General features: G+C 42.9%; 2 protein-coding genes across 2 annotated transcripts in view; one reads left to right on the top strand and one right to left on the bottom strand.

Moving 5' to 3' along the window:
* The window catches only part of LOC109915179 (E3 ubiquitin-protein ligase MARCHF4-like), a 93,499-nt gene extending 78,019 nt beyond the window's left edge, over window positions 1-15,480 (bottom strand). Inside the window, exons 1-2 of the mRNA XM_048599382.1 lie at window positions 14,975-15,480; window positions 6,679-6,741 (exon numbers count right to left, since the gene is read on the bottom strand). Of these exons, the coding sequence (XP_048455339.1) occupies window positions 6,679-6,705 (27 nt within the window). The 5' untranslated portion in view covers window positions 6,706-6,741; window positions 14,975-15,480. The remainder of the gene's footprint in view (window positions 1-6,678; window positions 6,742-14,974) is intronic.
* Window positions 15,481-15,531: 51 nt separating this feature from the next.
* smarcal1 (SWI/SNF related, matrix associated, actin dependent regulator of chromatin, subfamily a-like 1) overlaps window positions 15,532-16,810 on the top strand; it is a 76,121-nt gene continuing 74,842 nt past the window's right edge. Inside the window, exon 1 of the mRNA XM_048599380.1 lies at window positions 15,532-16,153. Coding sequence (XP_048455337.1) covers window positions 15,532-16,153 — 622 coding nt within the window. The remainder of the gene's footprint in view (window positions 16,154-16,810) is intronic.

Here is a 16,810-nt window from a genome sequence, read left to right as displayed (position 1 = left end):
AGCTGTAAGAAGACAGAGGGTGGTGGTTGATGGGAAATGTTCATCCTGGAGTTCAGTTACTAGTGGTGTACCGCAAGGATCTGTTTTGGGGCCACTCCTGTTTGTCATTTTTATAAATGACCTGAATGAGGGCGTAGAAGGATGGGTTAGTAAATTTGCGGATGACACTAAAGTCGGTGGAGTTGTGGATAGTGCGGAAGGATGTTGCAGGTTACACAGGGACATAGATAAGCTGCAGAGCCGGGCTGAGAGGTGGCAAATGGAGTTTAATGCGGAAAAGTGTGAGGTGATTCACTTTGGAAGGAGTAACAGGAATACAGAGTACTGGGCTAATGGTAAGATTCTTGGTAGCGTGGATGAGCAGAGAGATCTCGGTGTCCATGTGCATAGATCACTGAAAGTTGCCACCCAGGTTGATACCGTTGTTAAGAAGGCGTATGGTGTGTTAGGTTTTATTGGTAGGGGGATTGAGTTTCGGAGCCATGAGGTCATGTTGCAGCTGTACAAAACTCTGGTGCGGCCGCACTTGGAGTATTGCGTGCAGTTCTGGTCGCTGCATTAAAGGAAGGATGTGGAAGCATTGGAAAGGGTGCAGAGGAGATTTACCAGGATGTTGCCTGGTATAGAGGGAAGGCCTTTTGAGGAAAGGCTGAGGGACTTGAGGCTGTTTTCGTTAGAGAGAAGAAGGTTAAGAGATGACTTAATAGAGACATACAAGATGATCAGAGGATTAGATAGGGCGGACAGTGAGAGCCTTTTTCCTCGGATGGTGATGGCTAGCACGAGGGGACATAGGTTTACATTGAGGGGTGATAGGTATAGGACAGATGTCAGAGGTAGGTTCTTTACTCAAAGAGTAGTAAGGGCGTGGAATGCCCTGCCTGCAAAAGTAGTAGACTCGCCAACTTTAAGGGCATTTAAATGGTCATTGGATAAACATATGGATGATAATGGAATAGTGTAGGTTAGATGGGCTTCAAATTGGTTTCACAGGTTGGTGCAACATCGAGGGCCGAAGGGCCTGTACTGCGCTGTGATGTTCTATGTTCTATGTTCTATAACTTGCTTGTTACCTCCTCAAAGAATTCCAAGAGATTTGTCAGGCATGACCTCCCTTTGATAAAGCCATGTGGACTCAGCCCTATTTTACTATGCACTTCCAAGTACTCTGCAATCTCAGTCTTAATAATGGACTCTAAAATGGACTCAATGAATCAATGATCGAGCTTAAGCTGACAGCCCTATAGTTTCCTGCCTTCTGCCTCCCTCTCTTCTGAAAGAGTGGTGTTATATTAGCCATTTTCAAGTTCTCTGGGATCCTCCCTGACTCTCGTGGATCCTAAAAGATCACCACCAATGTCTCTACAATCTCCTCAGCTGTTGCATTCAGAATCTTGACGTATAGTCCACCCGGTCCAGGTGATTTATCTGCCTTTAGACCTTTCAATTCCCTGGTACATTCTCTACACAAACCTCTGTCCCTAACTCTCTTGAAGTTCCAGTATGCTGCTGATGTCTTCCATTGTGAAAACTGATGCAAAGTACAGTTCCTACACATTTTATTTCCCATTACTACTTCTCTAGCCTCATTTTCCAGCAGTCCAATGTCTGCTCTTGCCTCTCTCTTACCTTTCAGATACATTAAAAGAAATCTTGCAATCTTCTTTTATTTTGCTACTGGTTTACTCTCATATTTTATCTGTTTCCCCTCTTATTGCTTCTTTCGTTATCCTCTGCTGGTTTTTAAAGGTGTCTCAATCCTCTGGCTTTCTACTAATCTTCACTACATTGTATGCTTTTACTTTTGCTTTTATGCTATCCATGACTTCCCTTGTCAGCCATGGTTGCCTTTAATATGTTTATTCTTCCTTGGGATGAATTTCTGCCAGGCCTCCCGAATTACTCCCAGAAACCGTTGACATTGCTGCCTTGGGGATAGCAAGAACTGCAGATGCTGGAGTCAGGGACAACACAATGTGGAGCTGGAAGAACACAGCAGGTCAGACAGCATCAGAGGAGCAGAGAAATTGATATTTCAGGTTGGGATCTTTCTTCAGAAAAGAAGGGTCCCAATCCGAAATATCAACTTTCCTGCTCCTCAGATGCTGCCTGACCTGCTGTGTTCCTCCAGCTCCACACGACATTGCTGCCTCCCTGTCTTCCATCTTTCCTGCTAGGCTTCCTTTCCAATCAACTCTGGTCAGCTCCTCCCTTACATCTTTGTAGTTACCTTTACTCACTGTAAGACCATAACATCTGATTACAGCTCCTCCCTCTCAAACTCAGGGTAAATTCTATCATATTATGATCACTGATCCCTAGGGGTTCCATCTCCTTAAGCTCCCTAATCAAGTCTACCTCATTACACATCACCAAAACCAGTATTTCCTGTTCCCTCGTGGGCCCTACCACTAGTTGCTTTAAAAAGCCGTCTTGTAGACATTCCTTAAATTCCTTTTCTTGGGATCCACTGCCAACCTAATTTTCCCAGTTCACTTGCATATTGAAGTCTCCCATGATTATTGTAATAGACGCTTTCTTACATGCCTTTTCTATTTCCCGATTTATTTATGCCTGTACATGACTCTCATCAGGGTCTTTTTTCCTTTCTGGCTCCTCAACTCTACCCACACAGATTCCAACTTTATATCACTTCTTGCTATCAATTTAATTTTATTTCTTATTAACAAGGCAACCATACCCCATTTAGCCATCTGTCCGCTCAATAGGACATGTATGACTTGGATTTTTTTTTCATTCATGAGATGAGATCATAACTGGGAAGACCAGCCTTTATTGCCCATCCCAAATTCCTTGGGGGCAGTTACAAGTCAACTACATTGTCTGGGGTCCATTCTAGGCCAGACCAGGCAGTTTCCTTTACTAAAGGACCTGAGTGAACCAGATAGGTTTTTCTAACAATTGACAATGGATTCATGGTCATCATTAGGATCTTAATTCAAGATTTTTAATGAATTCAAATTCCTCATCTGCCATAGTAGGAGAATAATACCTGGCTCTCTGGATTAAACAATCCAGTGATAATACTACTAAGCAAATGCCTTCCGTCCTCTAGATACTTACTTCCCAGCCTTGATCCCCTTGCAACTACCCAGTAATCTCAGGAATACCCACAACATCATACCTGTCAATGTCAATCTACCCTGTAAGCTTACTGACCTTGTTTTGTATACTGTGTGCATTCATGACTCTTTCCATACTGTCTGTCTGATTACTTATTTTGGAATCATTCATAATGTAGTGATTGGAATGAGGGCCAAGTGGAACATACTGATTGTGAGATCTTTGATTGGGGTTGGTAACCTGGGCCAATCGGGGAGCCCTGGTTACAGATGCAAACAAGAGATTCAGAGAGTCTCCTTATTCTAGGGACTGGCTTTGAGCTGGTTGGCCAGAGCCCATGTGCTGTACACATGTAAATAAAGGGTGACTTGGCAATGGGGTACTGGCCTCTGTGCAGTTATTTCACATAACTTCTGAGCTCTTCCCCACTTTTAACGTTTTCCATGCAACCGAACCCAACCCCACTATTTAGTTTAAATCCCCAAGTTGGTCATATGATTCATCAGGACTCTGGTCCCAGCATGATTCACTTGGAGCCCAATCCATTAGGACAGCTCCCCTCTTCCCCAGTACAGGTGCTAATGTTCCATGAATTCAAATCTGTTTCTCTCACACTAATCTTTGAGTTTTGCGTTTATCTCTTTCATCTTGGAGTAATCCACAGATTACTACCTATTCGATTCTGCTTTTTAATTTAGCCCCTAATTGCTCATATTCCCTCAGCAGAACTTCTTTACGTTTTCTACCTATATTTTTGATACATATGTGGACCATGACAACTGGATCTTCCCTTCCCACTCAAAGTTCCTCTACAGCTCAGGTAAGATATCCTGAATGCCATTGCTGGACAGGCAACACAACATTTGGGTCTCGCGATCCTGGCCACATGTCTATTTCCCCTCCTCTACTGTCCTCCATTACAATTACATTTCTCCTTTCTCACCCCTCTTGAATGGCTCCCTGTATCACTGTGATATGTCAGTTTGCTCATCCTTTCTACAGCTCCACTCTTGTCCACACAGGGAACAGGAATCTCAAACCTATTAGACAAGCTCAAGGGCTGAGTCACCTTTACCGTGACCTCCTGTATCCCTTGACCTGCCTCTCTGGTAGGCACGTCGTCCTGCCCCTGACCACTGATCAAATCCCAGATAGTTAATCTAAGGGGTGTGTCTGCCTCCTGAAACTGAGTATCCAGGTAACTCTCCTCCTCCCTGATGTGTAGCAGTGTTCAAAGCTCAGCCTACAGCTCATCAACTTTCAGCCAGAGTTCCTCAACCAATACTTGCGACAGATATGGTCACAATGAACCACAATGAGGTCCACCAGCTTTCATATCAAGCAGTTACAATACATCATCTGGCCTAGCATTAGTTTTAATTTAATTTTTAAATAATTTATACTGCTCTTTTAGTTTTTAGTCCGTACTTATTTCCCCTATTTACCTTCAATCTGAAAGTAACCTATAATAATGGTCAAATTAGTAGCTGTCATCAACCAATAAACTTACAGTTTGTCCACTCTTTTGTACTGGGCCCCTGATCCTGGGCTTCAACTTGTCCTGTTAAAAAGCCTTTCAAACTATGAGCCAAAACAAAAGCAAGCAAAAAGCAGCACTTCCCCTCTCCACCGAATTCCCCGAACTGTAGACAACAAGGTGCAGGGCTGGATGAACACAGCAGGCCAAGCAGCATCATAGGAGCAGAGAGGCTCCCAGAGAGGATAGAGCCCAAAGAGAGAGAAAGACAGTTAGACAGACAAAAGATTTGCTAACGATCAGGCTGGGAGGGTGAATAGTTGTTAATGGGGACTGTTAGCAACTCCTTTGTCTGTCTAACTGTCTTTCTCTCTCTTTGGGCTCTATCCTATCGTTTACTCCCTACCCCACCCACCTCCCTATTTTCTGCATATAATCTGATGTTTTCCCAGCCACCATCAGTTCTGAGGAAGGGTGACCGGACCTGAAACGTTAACTCTGTTTTCTCCTTCACAGATGCTGCCAGACCTGCTGAGCTTTTCCAGCAACTTTGTTTTTGTCCCCAAACTGTATGCTCATCTGGGCCATGTCTCACCCTAGACGTGATCTCTCTTTCCTGACTGTGCGAAGCTTACTGATCAGTTGTCTTTCTCTGGTTGCTTCCACTGCTTTATGTGTCCAGTAGTTGATTCCCTTGGAAAATGTCTGTGATTTATCAATTCACAAATTACAGCTCACTGCAATTCCTGCTGGAAAAGTAACTAGTTTTCTCCAGGTTTTATGCTGATTTTTTGACTGCAGAGAACAGGCATCTTCTGAGCTGGGAGAAGATCTGCACACTTTTTTTTTTCTCTCTCTCTCTTCATGTCGCTGTAACTTGGTTCCAAAAAGCTAATCACACAGTCATCAGCAACAAAAGGTCTCTGTCATTGATAACTGTTATTAGCCCACAGATTAATCAATTTCTTAGAATCATAGAATTTTAAAATTCAGAAGGAGGCCGTTCAATCGAGTCTGTTCCAGCTGCGGAAAGAGTTACCAGCTAGTTCATTCGCCAGCCCTACCTCCCTGGCCCTCTAAATTCATCACTTTAAAATATATATCCAGCTCTCTTTTGAAATAACCTATGCCTCTTACTGCCAACAAGAGTTCATCAGTACACTCCCTCAACTGTAGATCACAAGCAGTCTGAATTTCAGTTACTACTTGTTCAAAAAAGACACCATCCTAACATCCTTACACCTCCCATAAGGGGACATGATGACCTAGTGGTGTTATTGCTGAATTGTTAATCCAGAGACCCAGGTAGTGTTCTGGGGGACCCAGGTTTGAATCCCACAGTGGCAGATGGTGGAATTTGAATTCAATATAAATCTGAAATCAAGCATCTAATGATGACCATGAAGCTATCATTAATTGTCTGAAAAACCCATCTGGTTTACTAGTGCCCTTTGGGGAAAGGAAACTACAATTGTTACCTGCTCTGGCCTACATGTGACTACAGACCCACAGCAATGTGGTTGATTCTTAACTGCCTCTGGGCAGTTGGGATGGACAATAAATGTTGGCTTGGCCAGCAACATTCACAACCCGTGAATGAATAAAAAGAATTTCAGATTCCACAAATTATTATTCTGCTCTGAGGTTGTCCATGAGGAACATAGAAAAAGAGTTGGCCATTCAGCCCCTCAAGCCTGTTCTGTCATTTAATGAGAACATGAGCTTTTCTACAGTACTGATCCAATCCTTTATTATCAGCATAACTCCATCCCCTTTTCCTACCTGTCTGTCCTGCCTAGTCATTGAATAACCTTGGATATTCAGTTGCTGGTGCTGGTCATTATGCAGCTATGCTTTTGGAAAAATAATGAGATCATATCCAATTATCTTTATTTGTGCCTTTAGATCATCTACTTTATTGCAGATGCTGCATGCATTCAGATGGGGTGCTGATAACTTTGTCTCAAATCATGCTTGATGCTCATCCTTGTTTCTCCCATCTTCTAGTTCTTTTCTGCTTCCTGATACCAGTTTACTTCCTTCCAATTTGAGATACCCCTCAGGTTCCCAACCATTTCATAAGCTGTTTTAAACCCGCTCTAACAATTAAAACTCACCAGAAGTAGCAAATTCTCCTCCTCCATCAGCTGTCAAGCTATGTGTTGAAGTGATGAATCCTCCTGTTTTTATAAGACATATGGGATAAAAGACCAATTTTCAGGATAGCAATCTTTAACTAGTGATATTCTGGGGCTCAACTATCTATGAAATATATTAATGACTTGACTGATGAAAATGAATGTTTTGTAGCCAACTTTGTAGATGACACAGAAATAGATGAAAGGCAACTGAGGAGGTTGACACAAGTATTCTGCAGAGGGACATAGACCGATTAAGCGTGTGGGCAAAAAATTGGTAGATGAAATATACTGTGGGAAAATGTGAGGTTATGCACTTTGGCCAAAGAATAAAGCAAAAGTAAGCAGAAGTAGGTCATTCAGCTCTCTGCTCCACTGTGCAATGACATCATGGCTGATCAAATAACTCTCAAATTCACTTTCTTATTTTTTTGGTTTAACCCTTCATTCTCCTACTGATTAAAAATCTGTCTGTCTTGTCCTTAAATATATTTAACCATGTAGCTTCGACAGCTTTCTGTGGTAAAAGATTCCATAGATTCACAACCCTCTGAGAAAAGAAATTCATCATCATTCTTGTGTTAAATGTGTGACCCCTTATTCTGAGATTATGCCATCTGGTCCACATCTACCCTGTCAAATATCCTGAGTCTTTCATATTTCAATAAGTTTGCCTCTCATTCTTCTAATTTCCTCTGAGTACAGACCCAACCTACTCAACTTCTCCTCAAAAAACATTCCTCCGTGCCAGGCATCAGCCTAATCTTATCTACTTCGCCAACAATTTCAGAATATCCTTCTTTAGATAAGGTGTCCAAAACTGTTCAGCGTTCCAGCCATAGTTTGATGTATGCCTTGTATAGTTTTAACAAGACCTTGCTACTTTTATACTCTATTCTCTATGAAATAAAGATCAGTATTCAATTTGCCTCTCTATTACCTGCTGAACTTGGATTCTAGCTTTTTGTGATTTATGCATAAGAACTCCTGAATCCCTTTGTACTGTAGCTTTCCGCAGTCTTTCTTCATTTAAATAATGAAACCAAAGAACTGCGATGCTTGAAATCAGAAGCAAAAACAGAAATTGTTGGAAAAACTCAGCAGGTCTGGCAGCATCTGTAGAGAGGAAGCCGAGTTAGCATTTCAGGTCCAGTGACACTTCTTCAGAACAGTTCTTCAGAGCTGAGTTTTCCTAGCAATTTCTGTTTTTGTTTCATTTAAATAATATTCAGCTCCTTTATTATTCTGCCAAAAATGCATAACCTGACATTCTCCCACATTATCTTTCATCTGCCAAGTTTTTTGCCAAGTTTTACAATACATTTTACAATAAAAGTCATTAGTAAATATTTTAAATAGTTGGGCTCCAGAACTGATCCCTGTGGTACTCCACTAGTTAAAGACTTCTATCCGGAAAATGCTTCTCTTATCCCATCTTTCTCTCTTCTATTAGATAGTCGATCCACTATCCATGCTAATATAACAGCCCAACATCAGGGGCCCTTATCCTATTTAGTAGCCTTGTGTTTTTCTTCCTTTATTCATTCACAGGATGAGGGATTCATTGACCAGGCAGCATTTATTGCCCATTCCTAATTGCCCAGAGGTAAAGATCGCAGTTTCCTTCCCTGAAGGACATTAGTAAATCAGATGGGTTTTTCTGACAATCTGCGATGGATTCATGGTCATTATTAGATTCTTAATTCCAGATATTTTGTTGAATTCAAATTCCAAACTCTGCCATGGTGGGATCCAAACCTGGGTCCCCAGAATGTTACCTGGGTCCCTGGGTTAATAGTCCAGCGATAATACCACTAGGCCATTGCCTTCCCCTGTTATGTGTGGGACCTTATCAATCGCCTTCTGAAAATCCAATTATAATACATTCACTGCTTCCCCTTCATTTAACCTGCTTGTTACCACCTCGAGGAATTCTAGTATATTTGTCAGGCCTAATTTCCCTTTCATGAAGCCATGCTGACTCTGCTTGATCACCAATATGCATTTCTAAAAGCTCTGCTATTATATTCTTTATATCAGACTGTACATTTTCCCCAATAATAGGCATTGTTAACTGGTCTATAGTTATCTGTTTTACTGTCTGCTTCCCTTTTTAAATAAAGATGTTATATTGGCAGTTCTCTAATCGCCTGGGACTTTTCCAGAACCTATGGATTCTTGGAAGATTACTACAAGTGCATCCCCTTTCTCGATACCTACTTCCTTTAAAATCCTAGGAGGCATCTCAAAAGGTTTTTTTTCACCCTTTATTCATTCACAGGATGAGGCATCACTAGGCTGGCAGCATTCATTGCCCAGTTTCCTAGTTGTCATTCCCTAGTTGCCCAGTGGGCAGCTATGAGTCAACCACATCACCGTGGGTCTGGAGTCACATGTAGGCCAGACTGGGTATGGATAGCTGTTTACTTCCCCAAAGAATATCAGTGAACTAGAAGGGCTTTTCCAACAACGGATTCACAGTCATCATTAGACTCTTTAATTCCAGATATTTATTGATTCAAATCCCACCATCAGCCATGGCAGGATTCAAACCCAGGTCTCCAGAATACTACCAAGGTCTCTGGATTAACAGTCCAGCAATAATACCACTAAGCCATCGCCTCCCACTTTCAGGGGACTTGTCAGTCTTTGGCTCATTAGTTTCATTAGTTTCCTGAGCACTTCTTTCTCTCATAATAGTTATTCTATTTATTTCCTGTCCTCCTTTTGTCCCCTGAATATTTGCCAATTTTGGAATGTGATTAGTGTCTTTTACTGTGAAAACTAATGTAAAGTATTTATTCAACTCCTACGCTATTTCATGGATCCCCATTATTATTTCCCCACCTTGATAGGTATAGGACAGATGTCAGAGGTAGGTTCTTTACTCAGAGAGTAAGTAGTAAGGGCGTGGAATGCCCTGCCTGCAAAAATAGTAGACTCGCCAACTTTAAGGGCATTTAAATGGTCATTGGATAAACATATGGATGATAATGGAATAGTTTAGGTTAGATGGGCTTCAGATTGGTTTCACAGGTCGGTGCAACATCGAGGGCCGAAGGGCCTGTACTGCGCTGTAATGTTCTATGCTCTATGTTCTCAACTAGGCCTCTGTTAAGGTTAGGGTTTGACCTCTCTCTTCCTTTTTATATATTTTGATCTTGTTGTCTGTCTTACCTTTAAAGTTTAACTTCTCCCTTTTATTTTTAGTTGTCTGTTGTTTGTTTTTAAAACATTCCCAAACCTCTGGCTTACCATTAACCTTTGCCACATTATATGTATTTTCTTTCAATTTGATGCTATCCTTAACTTCTGGGGAGGTGTCAGATGACTGGAGAACAGCTAATGTGATTCCACTATACAAGACAAGTGATACAAGACAGGGAATGACAGCCCAGTGAGTCCAACATCAATGGTAGGGTTACTATTACATCCCCACCTCAATAATGGTAAAGCCCAATATATTAGTGCAAAAGATAAGACTGAAGTATTTGCAGCAACCTTCAGCCAGAAGTGTCGAGTAGATGATCCTTCTCAGCCTCCTCCAGTGGACCCAACATCACCGATAACAGTGTTCAGCCAATTCGATTCACTGCACATGATGTCAAGAAATGCTTGGAGGCACTGGATACTACAAAGGCTATGGTCCCTGACAAAACATTCTGGCAACAGTACTGAAGACTTGTGCTCCAGAAATCTCTGCTCCCCTAGCCAACGTGGCATCTACCCAACGATGTGGAAAATTGTCCAGGTACACAAAAGGCAGGACAAATCTAACCCAGCCAATTACACCCTGTCAGTCTGCTCTTGATCATCAGTAAACATAGAACATAGAACAGTACAGCACAGTACAGGCCCTTCGGCCCATGATGTTGTGCCAAACTTTTACCCTATTCCTAAGGTCTATCTAACCTCCAATCCTACCTTATACTATCATCCATATGCCCATAATGAGGCCGATTCCACTACCCTCTCCGGCAATTCCACACCCCTAACACTCTGGGTAAAAAACCTACCTTTGACATCTCCCCTATATCTACCTCCACTCACTTTAAAACTATGGCCCCTCGTAATAGCTATCTCCACCTGAGGAAAAAGTCTCTGGCTGTCTACTCTATCTATACCTCTGATCATTTTGTACACTTCTATCAAGTCACCTCTCATCTTTTGTCGTTCTAAAGAGAAAAGCCCTAGCTCTCTCACCTTTCCTCGTAAGACCTTCCCTCCATTTCAGGTAACATCCTGGTAAATCTCCTCTGCACCTTTTCCAACGCCTCCACATCTTTCCTGTAATGAGGTGACCAGAACTAGACACAATACTCCAGATGTGGCCGAACCAGGCTTTTGTATAGCTGGAGCATAACTTCACGGCTCTTGAACTCAGTCCCTCTATTAATGAAAGCTAACACACCATACGTCTTCTTAACAACTCTATCCACCTGGGTGACAGCTTTCAGGGAACTGTGAACATGAACCCCAAGATCCCTCTGCTCCTCCACACTGCCAAGAATCTTTCCGTTAACCCTGTATTCTGCTTTCAAGTTTGTCCTTCCAAAATGTTGGATGAAAGAATTCTCATACACTTCTTAGTTTGAGAGGAAGAAGCTTGAATCAATTTAACCATAACATACTATAAGAGCAGAATTAAGCCCATTGATTCTGCTCTGTAAATGGATCAGGGCTGATATATTTCTCAACCCCATTGTCCTGCCTTCTCTCTGTAACCCTTGATTCCCTTACTAATCAAGGACCTATCTATTGTTGTCTTAAATACATTTAATGACTTGGTTTCCACACCTTTCTGCGGTAATGGCTTCCACAGATTAACCACCCTCTGGCTGAAGAAATTCTTCCTTATCTCACTTCTAAAGGGTCGTCTATTCACTCTAGAGCTGTGCTCTCGGGTCCTAGTCTCTCCTTTTTGTGGAAATATCTGCTCCATGTCCACTCTATCCAGACCTCTTGGTATTGTGTAAGTTTCAATGGGATGCCCCTCCTCATTCCAAACTCCATCTAGTGCAGACGTAGAGTCCACAACAGTTCCTCATATGAGGAGCCTATCTTCCCGGGGATCATTCTTGTAAACTTCTTCTGGACCCTCCTACCTGCCCAGAATTATTCTTGTAAACATCCTCTGGACCCCCTCCAAGGTTCACAAATCTTTCCTTAGATACAGGGCCCAAAATTGCTCAATATTCCAGATATGACCTAACCAGAACCTTATACAGCCTCAGCAATACATTTCTGCTCTTGTATTCTAGCCCTCTTAAAAGGATTATTAACATTGCATTTGCCTTCCTAACTGCCAAGTTTTTTAAAAATTCATTCATGGGATGTGGGTATCACTGGCTAGGCCATCATTTAGTGCCCATCCAAGTCAAGAGTCAACCACTTTGCTGTGAGTCTGGAGTCACATGTAGGCCAGACCAGGATGATGGTTTCCTTCCCTAAAGGACATTTGTGAACTAAATGGTCTTAATTCCAAATTTCTATTGAATTCAAATTCCGCCATCTGCCTTGGCAGGATTTGAACCCAGGTCTTGAGACCATTACCTAGGTGTGATTAACAGTCTAGCAATAACAGCACGAGGCCATCGCCTCCCCTATATCTGAACCTACATGTTAACCTTAAGAGAATCCTGAACTAGGATTCTCCAGTCTCTTTTTGCTGCAGATTTCAGATACAGGATTCAGAATTGCTCACATTTTTGTAAAGGCAGTCTGACCAGAGCCTTATATAGCCTCAGCAGTACATCTCTATTCTTGTTTTCTAGCCCTCTTGAAATGAATGCTAACATTACATTTGCTTTCTTAACTGCTAATTGAACCGGCATGTAAACCTTAAGAGAATTCTGAATAAGGACTCCCAAGTCCCTTTCTACTTCTGATTTCTGAAACCCTTTCTCATTTAGAAATAGTCTATGCCTTTATTCTTTCTACCCAAGTGCACAACTTCATAATTTCCCACGTTGTATTCCATCTGCCACTTCTTTGCCCATTTGCCTAGCCTGTCCAAGTTCTTCTATAGCCTCCTGCCTCCTCAACACTACCTGTCCCTCCACCTGTTTTTGTATCATCTGGAAACTTAGCAACAATGCTCTCAGTTCCTTTGTCCAGATCGTGAATGCATAATGTGAACAGTTGTGGTTCTTTACACTGACCCCCATGGATCTCTACTAGTCACCGGCTGCCACCCTGGAAGACTTCTTTATCCCTACTCTCAGCTTTCTGCCAGTCAGCCAATCCACCATCAATGCCTGTATTTTGCCCCTCACACCATGAGCTCCTATGTAGCCTCCGGTGTGTCACCTTGTTAAAGGCCTCCTGGAAATCCAAACAGATCATGTCCACAAGTTCACCTTTGTCTAACTTGCTTGTTTCCTCCTCAAAGAATTCTAACCGATTTGTCGGGCATGAGATTCCCTTGAAAAAGCCATGCTGACAATGCACTATTTTCCCACGCGCGTCCAAGTACTCCATAATCTCATCTGTAATAGTGGACTCTAAAATCTTATCAACAATCATGGTCAGGCCTCTCGATTCATGCCTTCTCCCTCCCTCCCTCCCTTCTGAAACAAGGGTCCTGGGACAGGCCAAGCAGAGACAAGCATGGGAATTCCTAGAGGCCTGGTTCTCCACTAAGAAGGCCATCAACAAACACATAGAACTAGACCCTATGTATACTCCACTGCGAAGGAAAACCGGAAGTGAGGTAACCCAGCTCAACGGACACCAGAGTTTAAATAACAGGCGGGAAAATACAACAGCACTTCATCGGAGGCTGTACTGATGATGTTACCCAGCAGGGTAATGAAATGTCTGCAGAACAACGAGCCAGCTTGGCAAGCCAACCAACCACAACGAGGGTGGTATATTAGACATTTTCCAGTCCTCTGGGGCCCTCCCTGACTCCCTAGATTCCTGAGAGATCACCAAGGCCTCTGCAATCTCCTCAACTATCTCCTTCAGAACGCTGTGGCGTAGCCCATCTGATCTGGGTGATTTGTCTGCCTTCAGTCTTCAGTTTCCCCAGCACCTTCTCTTTAGTGGAGTCACTACACTCATCACTTCCCCCTGACTCTCCTGAAGTTCTGGTATGCTGCTGGTGTCTTTCACTGTGAAAACTGATGAAAAGTACCTACTCAGTTCCTCCACCATTTCTTTGTTCCCTATTATTATTTCTCCAACCACATTTTGCAACATCCAATGTCCATTTCTGCCTCGCTCTCTTACATTTTAGCTATCTCAAAAAACTTCTTGCAATCTTCTTTGCAAACTGACACCTGAAGAAGGAGTAAGACTCCAAAAGCTTGCGTTTTCAAATAAAACTGTTGGACTATAACCTGATGTCATGTGATTTCTGACCTTGTCCGCACCATTCCAACACTGGCACCTCCACATCAAATCTTCCTTTATATTACTAACTAGCTTACCCTCATATTTCATCTTCTACCTGCCTCAATGCCTTTTTAGTTATTCTCTTCTGGTTTTTAAAGGCTTCCCAATCCTCTGGCTTCCAACTAATCTTCACCACATTAGATGCTTTTCTTTTGCTTTTGTCCTGTCCCAGGCTTCCCTGATCAGCTATTAATAATCACATTAATGATTTGGATGAGGGAACTAAATGTAACATCTTGAAGTTTGCAGATGATACCAAGTTGGGTGGGAGGGTGAAGTGTGACGAGGATGCAGAGATCCTTCGGCATGATCTAGCGCCAGGCCGGAGAGGCCACTACGTGAGGCTGTTGTGTCAGACTGGGAGCTGTCGGCGGAGGTCGAGAATCGCTGCTCACTCGAGTCTGGGAATCGTCATCGGAGGCTGGGAGTAGTTGCCAGAGGTTGGGAATCATTGCTGGAGGCAGGGAGTCAAAGGGGGAGAAAGGAAGGAGAAAGAGGGGTAGAAACAAAACAGCACTAGGAGAAAGAAGAAGAAAAGAAAAACAAAAAAGAAGAGTGGGCAGAGCAGACAAGCTCCAGCTGGAGCATCCTACTCTGTCACCATGTTGTAGTGAGTTGAGTTTCTGGCCAATGGTAACCCCCAGGATGTTGATAGTGGGGGATTCAGTGATAGTAACACCATTGAATGTCAAGGGGCGGTGGTTAAATTGTCTCTTATTGGTGATGGTCATTGCCTGGCATTTGTGTGGTGTGAATGTCACATGTCACTTGTCAGCCCAAGTCTGGATATAGTCCGGATGTTGATGTATTTAAACATTAAATGATGTGGTGTGTAATAATTATAATGTATAATTGTATATTATAGACTAGTACATACAGACCGCGGTGACAGTTGAAATTTCCGATTTAAATCGCCGCTTCGCGCCTTGTCACGTGTCTATTGTCCGGTTGGTGATTGGTCGATGTTGTCCCAATCAGAGCCTTGGCTCCTGAGGCCTATCGGGTTCTGAATCCTCGGCCTCGATTTTCGGGAATCGGAGGGGGAGTGATTTTGGGGTATGGAGGTGGTGTTGATGGAGATGTGAATGGACAGGGAGACTCCCTGTGTCTTCTGTTGCACGTTCCAATGTCTGTCTGCTCGCGTTAGATTAGAGTTTGCGCTAGCCCCTCGGGTTTGCAGGCAGCACTGCCCTTTATGGTTTGTAGTGACGAATACTAGTCTCTGTTTCCGAGTTTTAGATGTTGTTCTTCAAGCGGAGGTTCAACATAACAACCCGGAATGCGTTGAGACTGTGGCGTGTTTTTCAGTTTCCACGTTTCCAGACTCTTTGCATTTTAAAAAAATAATTATTGATTAGATTCTTTTGTTGATTATAGTTTGATGTTTCGACTGCGTGTTGCTGACACTGGCACCGTTTCAAGCAATAAAGGAGAATGTCAGTGGTTTTGACTGAAGATCAGAAACGACAGATTGAAACAAATCGGTTGAAGGCACTGGCCAGGCGAGCAGAGAGGTTAGCGTTACAGCAGCAAACACTATCTCAACAGAACTCTGCATTTCCATCCACCCACCAGAATGGACTGCAGTACACCCCAACTCACCGTCACCTTGGACTGGTACAACAGAGTGATTCTGCAGCAGAGGTGGCATCACCTCTATGCACTGGACAACAAAAGGCTGCTGTTATCGATGCTGCGCCTCAAGCTTACCTCAAGATGGAGAATGGGGACGCCAAGTTCACTCCTTTTGTAACACAACCTGACTCCATGACCAAAGGCGTTCCACCCTGTACCACTAAGGAAAGGAATATGCTGGCATCTAATAGTTCGGAGCAGGAGACTTGGGCTGGGGCAAACCTGGGGCATTCCGTTTCTGGTAATGCCGACTTACTATCAGGGAAAAGCCATTCCAGTTCAGCTGGAATCTCATTGGGAAACTGGAGCAATAATTACAGGGGCAGCTGTGTGAAGCACTCTAAGGATCGATTTCGTGTGGAAATTGGATACAATGCAGAGCTAGTTTCAATCTTCGAAACAATCCCAAGTAGGAATTTTGGTAAGATTTCAGTCCTATGTTGTATATCACAAAGAGAAAAGGAGGTCAGTTAGAAGGTATTTTAGAGGGAAGGTGGGCTAGACATACAAGAAGTTGCACAAGATCCATCCTGGGGAGGGGACGGGGAGAGAGAGGAATCTGTGGCTGGAGAGGGGGTGGCCGGAGAGATGAGAGGGAGAGTGTCCTGCAATATTTGATCAATGGAATGAAGTTAAATGAAAACCTCTCGAACTTCCATCAAATAACTTATGATATGTGATCAGTTTGCAGTTAACCTATTCTGCCTAGTCTTCAATTTGCGCTGCTGGCGCCTCACACACTCCCATAGTCTAACGTCTTGCCAATTCTTTTCTTTTCACCTTATTTCCAAAATAACAATTTGATATTGCAAAAAGCAATGAGACATTATGCAGTCTCAAACTAGTCCCACTTCCCCCTTCCCACAGCAATGTATTAATCCCAAACTAATCCTGCTTCCCCATACCACGTATCAATCACAAAACTAATCCCATCACCCCACTGTATACCTATAGTTCAATACCAATTCTCAAACCATCCCCATTGTCCCATTAAAAACAGAAAGAATTGTGGATACTGTAAATCAGAAACAAAAACAGAAATTGCTGGAAAAGCTCAGCAGGTCTGGCAGCATCTGTG

Source organism: Rhincodon typus, chromosome 7 (assembly GCF_021869965.1).
Source record: "Rhincodon typus isolate 14 chromosome 7, sRhiTyp1.1, whole genome shotgun sequence".
Lineage (NCBI taxonomy): Eukaryota > Metazoa > Chordata > Chondrichthyes > Orectolobiformes > Rhincodontidae > Rhincodon > Rhincodon typus.
The sequence above is the reverse complement of the archived record's forward strand: the minus strand, read 5'-3'. Positions and strand labels throughout refer to the sequence as shown.